The sequence below is a fragment of the Chrysochloris asiatica genome, unplaced genomic scaffold (assembly GCF_000296735.1).
Source record: "Chrysochloris asiatica unplaced genomic scaffold, ChrAsi1.0 scaffold00320, whole genome shotgun sequence".
Classification (NCBI taxonomy): domain Eukaryota; kingdom Metazoa; phylum Chordata; class Mammalia; order Afrosoricida; family Chrysochloridae; genus Chrysochloris; species Chrysochloris asiatica.
The window spans coordinates 552,868-557,860 of NW_006408838.1; the positions used below are offsets into that span (position 1 = coordinate 552,868).

The 4,993-nt window shown below is 38.7% G+C and overlaps 1 protein-coding gene across 2 annotated transcripts; it reads right to left on the reverse strand.

The window, feature by feature from the left end:
- Positions 1 to 2,519: 2,519 nt before the first annotated feature.
- Positions 2,520 to 3,854, reverse strand: LOC102835782 (beta-actin-like protein 2-like). 2 transcript variants are annotated; one of them, XM_006875338.1, is made up of 2 exons: positions 3,638 to 3,766; positions 2,636 to 3,511 (listed from the first exon to the last, which is right to left on the reverse strand). In XM_006875338.1, exons 1-2 carry the CDS (start codon positions 3,764 to 3,766, stop codon positions 2,636 to 2,638), a joined length of 1,005 nt encoding a protein of 334 aa, XP_006875400.1. The 2 variants fall into 2 exon arrangements, with proteins under 2 accessions (XP_006875399.1, XP_006875400.1); XM_006875337.1 differs by having other exon boundaries at positions 2,520 to 3,854.
- Positions 3,855 to 4,993: the final 1,139 nt, after the last annotated feature.

A 4,993-nucleotide genomic window follows, 5' to 3' on the forward strand; every position in this document is an offset into this window, starting at 1 on the left:
TTAGCATAGAATTGTGAGATGGATTCTCTTCATAAAACTCGTCCATTAGCCAGTCAATATTGATGAATGGGAGACTACCCAGAGACCCTAAATTTAAATTTCTCTTTGTATTATGGGGTTCATGTTGTTGCCTAATGATCCAGGGCTCTACAGTTCACTCTTTAGGAGGTTCACCCTATCTGTCCCATACATTTTCTGTGGGTGGTTAAACAAGTCTTCTCTGATAATGCAGAATGTAGGTCAGAATATTTGTGAGAACTACTTACACTGCAAATGGAAAGCGTTGCAGCATATAAATCAAAGATATTATCATCCTCATTATTATTATTATTGACAGTATCTCTGCCTACTAATTAGGGGAGGACCTGTTCATCTACTCACACACATTTTTATTGCAATTAAAAGGATGTTATAACCTTATCTGACCAGACATCTGATTTTTTTTTTTTTTTTTTAATGCTTATATGGTCAAATGTCCTAGGTGTAAAATTTTATCCTATGTATAGGCCACATATAAAAAGTGATCATCTCTGGATCATTCTCCAATTCCATGATAAAAATTGAGGGGAATAAGCAGGACACACAAGTATGACACAATTTTTAATATAATGAAAGGAAGCACCAATTCTTATAAAGTAGAATAATTTTGGAGACAACTTTTGGTTAAATGTATTTTTAAAATTATATTGGTAGATGAGGAACTAAAACATTCATTGAAAAGTTTTATCTTAAGCAAAAAATGTCTTATGACTCTGATTTGGAGATGCAAAACACAAGATAATGTTTTCCAGCTAATAGGAGAAGAAATAGATTCCTTTCTGCCAAGTATCTCATAATTCCTTAGCATAAATCCCAAATAAATACTTTAAATTTCTAGAAAAAAATCCAGACAAGTACAAATCACCCTGCCATTTAAATAATCAGAAATTATAGCACAGATGGAAATAAATACACTAGTATTTAAAATTGGTTGAAAAATCACCTCTGGAATCATAGAAAAAAAATTAGACATTATAGGATGATATACTGATACTTTCTAACATGTTAATATTTAAGATATGCACAATGAAATATTGCTAGTTCCTGGTCAGAATAAAGCAGAATTAATCTAACTTCTTTCTAAGAATAAAATTGAGACTTTTATATTGGAACTTGAAGGACCTTGCCCCTGATCAACAGAATGGCATTGCAGCTACCCCCAATTGATACTGAATGGGGTCCTGCTTGAGCTCCAGATCTCCCAGGAAGCTTAGGTCTGTGTTACACCTGGACACCCTCCCTCTCCCCCCCAGAAATTCCAGGTTTCAGGAAAATCTCCATACCCCTGCCCAAATCTCCATACTCCCTCCCATTGTAAACTCACCAGAACTGTACCCAGACCACACCACCTTAAATACCCCAGTCTGTAAGAGAACAGATGGGCTCTTGGTGTCCTTTGGTGACATAAGAGTACCCCCTCCCAGGTTTACTCTCAATAAACCAGCCTGCTGTTGAAGCCAAGACTCTTTCCTTTCGTCTCTTTCTTTCTTTTCCTTACAGTACGACAGCGAAACTCTTACATAAGAATAATATACAAAATATTGGCCTCCAGACATTATTCAAAAGTATGTTATTATGCTAAGAAATAGATATAAAATTACCTGTTAAATTATAGCATAATGCGTTCACTTGATATCACAGTATCTCTGCATTTCAAAATGTAGGTATTGTCTGTAGTTTTGCTATTTTGTAAATATAATGAAGTTCAAAAAGTAAAACCAACAGGATTAAACTGCACATAAAAATTCAGTTTATTTATAAAATGCTTTAAAGCAATGTTGACTTTCATTATATTTGATTAACAAAAGAAGGAACTAAACATGCACCAACTAAAATGGTGACCACTGGAGATTAAAGAAATTCACAATAGCTGTTCAGATAGCCCGATATTCAGCATACTTTAAGATACCACATTTTATTTCCCTGATGTTTTATGTATATATAGATACTATTGACCTATATAATTTATTATCTTTATACAACAAAGGAAATTAAAACAAAAAAAAAATTAATAAAGTAACTTTGCTAAATATAAGAACACTTTTTTTTTTTTTCCTACAGGACTTCTATTACTAAATATTTTAAGCAAGAACTAATTTTTAGCACTTGGATGTTCTAGTTATTTATTCTGAAGGGATATTTCCATGATTTTACTCCTTGTCACTTATTTTCCTTTAAGCAGGCCTATATTGCTTCCAACATTAAAGGTGATAAAAATAGGGTACGGTATCCAACTTTCCTTAAGTTAAGAGAGGTCTAGATGTGGTTAGCTGGTAAGTGCCCACAATACATATTGACAGATGGGAAGAAAACTCACTGCTCTTGACTCAATTCTGCCTCAGTGACCCAATAAGACAGAGTACAACTAACCCTTAGGGTTTCCGTAAGCCTTTACGGAAGGATCTTTCCCCCCATGATTTGAGCACAGACCTTTTGGTTAACTAACAGTTAATCCACTGTGCTACCAAGGCTTCTTATACTAAGATAAGTGACCTATTTATCTTAACTCTATTGAAAATGCATTAAAAATAGTACCGTCACTATGACCTAGAAAAATACAAAGGCCAAATGAAAGCCCATTTGCATGGAAGTTCATTCAGAAACATTTTCTATGAACGATCGGAGGTCCAGCCTCATCATATTCCTGCTTACTGATCCACATCTGCTGGAATGTGGACAGGCTGGCCAGAATAGAGCCGCCAATCCACACGGAATACTTCCGCTCTGGGGGAGCTATGATCTTGATTTTCATGGTGCTTGGTGCCAGGACTACAATTTCCTTCTGCATCCGGTCAGCAATGCCAGGGTACATGGTGCTGCCTCCAGACAGCACGGTGTTGGCATATAGGTCCTTGCGAATATCCACATCACACTTCATGATAGAGTTGAAGGTTGCCTCGTGGATCCCACTGGACTCAATGCCCAGAAAAGAAGGCTGGAAAATGGCTTCAGGACATCGAAAGCGTTCATTCCCAATGGTGATTACCTGCCCATCAGGAAGCTCGTAGCTTCTCTCAAGTGATGAGGATGCAGCAGCACTTACCATCTCTTGCTCGAAGTCCAGAGCCACATAGCACAGCTTCTCTTTGACATCACGTACAATCTCACGCTCAGCTGTGGTGGTGAAGTTATAGCCTCGTTCTGTTAGGATCTTCATGAGGTAATCAGTCAGGTCTCTGCCCGCCAGATCCAGGCGTAGAATGGCATGGGGCAGAGCGTAACCCTCATAAATGGGCACAGTGTGAGTAACCCCATCCCCAGAATCCATCACGATGCCTGTGGTCCGACCAGAGGCATAGAGGGATAGTACAGCCTGGATAGCCACATACATGGCCGGTGTATTGAAGGCCTCAAACATTATCTGAGTCATCTTCTCTCGGTTTATCTTGGGGTTGAGGGGTGCCTCAGTGAGGAGGATGGGATGTTCATCTGGTGCTACACGAAGTTCATTGTAGAAAGTGTGATGCCAGATCTTCTCCATGTCATCCCAGTTGGTGACCACTCCATGCTCAATTGGATACTTCAAGGTCAGGATGCCTCTCTTGCTCTGGGCCTCATCCCCTACATAGCAGTCCTTCTGGCCCATGCCTACCATGACCCCCTGGTGCCGCGGCCGCCCCACCATGGATGGGAACACAGCCCGGGGGGCATCATCACCACCAAAGCCTGCCTTGCACATCCCTGAGCCATTATCCACCACCAAGGCAGACAGCTCATCATCAGTCATGGTGAACAGAGGTTGAATGTAGAGTAAACACCAGACTATGGATGTGCAAAAGATAGAGTAAACAGGCTTTAAACACCCCACAACTACTGTCAGAGAAGGGAGACTGTGTTGTGACAGCATGTATTTAAAGGAGCACATGGCCCCACCCATATCCTAGTACACTGATTCCCCCCCCCCCACTTCTGGGTGGGGTTGACTTTGAGGTATTAATAACGATGTTAATGATGATTATATAAATCATTAATATACCTTGTATCATAAATATAAAATTGGCTTCCGAGTGGTCATTTCTCAGGTTACTGTAATTAAGCAACCCACACATGGTTGCCAGCTTACATTGGCATAGTCTCTAGATAACTATGATGATGCAATGGGAATTTTAAAAGCAAGATGAAAGAGAGCTAGTTCTAGGTCTGGGTAACACAGCCGGAAGAACAACTCCCTCCTTGGTTTACTCTTGGGTTATCTTTACACTTTAATTTTTCGTCATTAATGTATTATTCTTTTGAAGAGTCTTAATCTGCAAACTCCACTTTTTCAAGAGTCTCTTCTCCATTATATTCGTAATATCACAGGATGTCATCATGGTAAAAACTGGTTTTATGATTAAAAATAATAATTGGCCAAGAGTTGTCTGACAGCTGCTAAGTACACTGCTATTGTCTTGTATACTTTTGGGGATGTTTAATAGATTTATAATCTACTGATGATCAAAGCAATAAAACAATCTATAAAGATTTTCTTTCCTTGATATTTATTTCTAATTTTTGTTTCAAATTTTATTGACACGTATTATGCCACATATTGTTCATAGATCTAAGTTTGTTATGTCCCTGTTGACTACATAGAGGCTGAATATCAAATTATCTTTCATGATTTATTAGTTAAAATGCAGATTATAAAATTTATTTAATTATATGCAATAAGTCATGATTTATACAACAATAAACAAGACAAAGTGATATGATACATTTTGAAACTATATGCTAAGAGTTTGAAAGAGGGTATTTACATTTCCTGCAAAAGCAACTATGAATGCGGTGGAGCATTGTTGTTGTTGTTGTTGTCAGGTGCCATCAAGTCGGAACCGACTCATAGCGACCCCATGCACAGCAGAATGAAACAATGTCCCATCCTGGGCCAACCTCACTACGCTGCCACACTTGATGCCATCAATGATGCCACCTGGCCAATCCATCTCATTGGGGGTCTTCCTCTTTTTCTCTG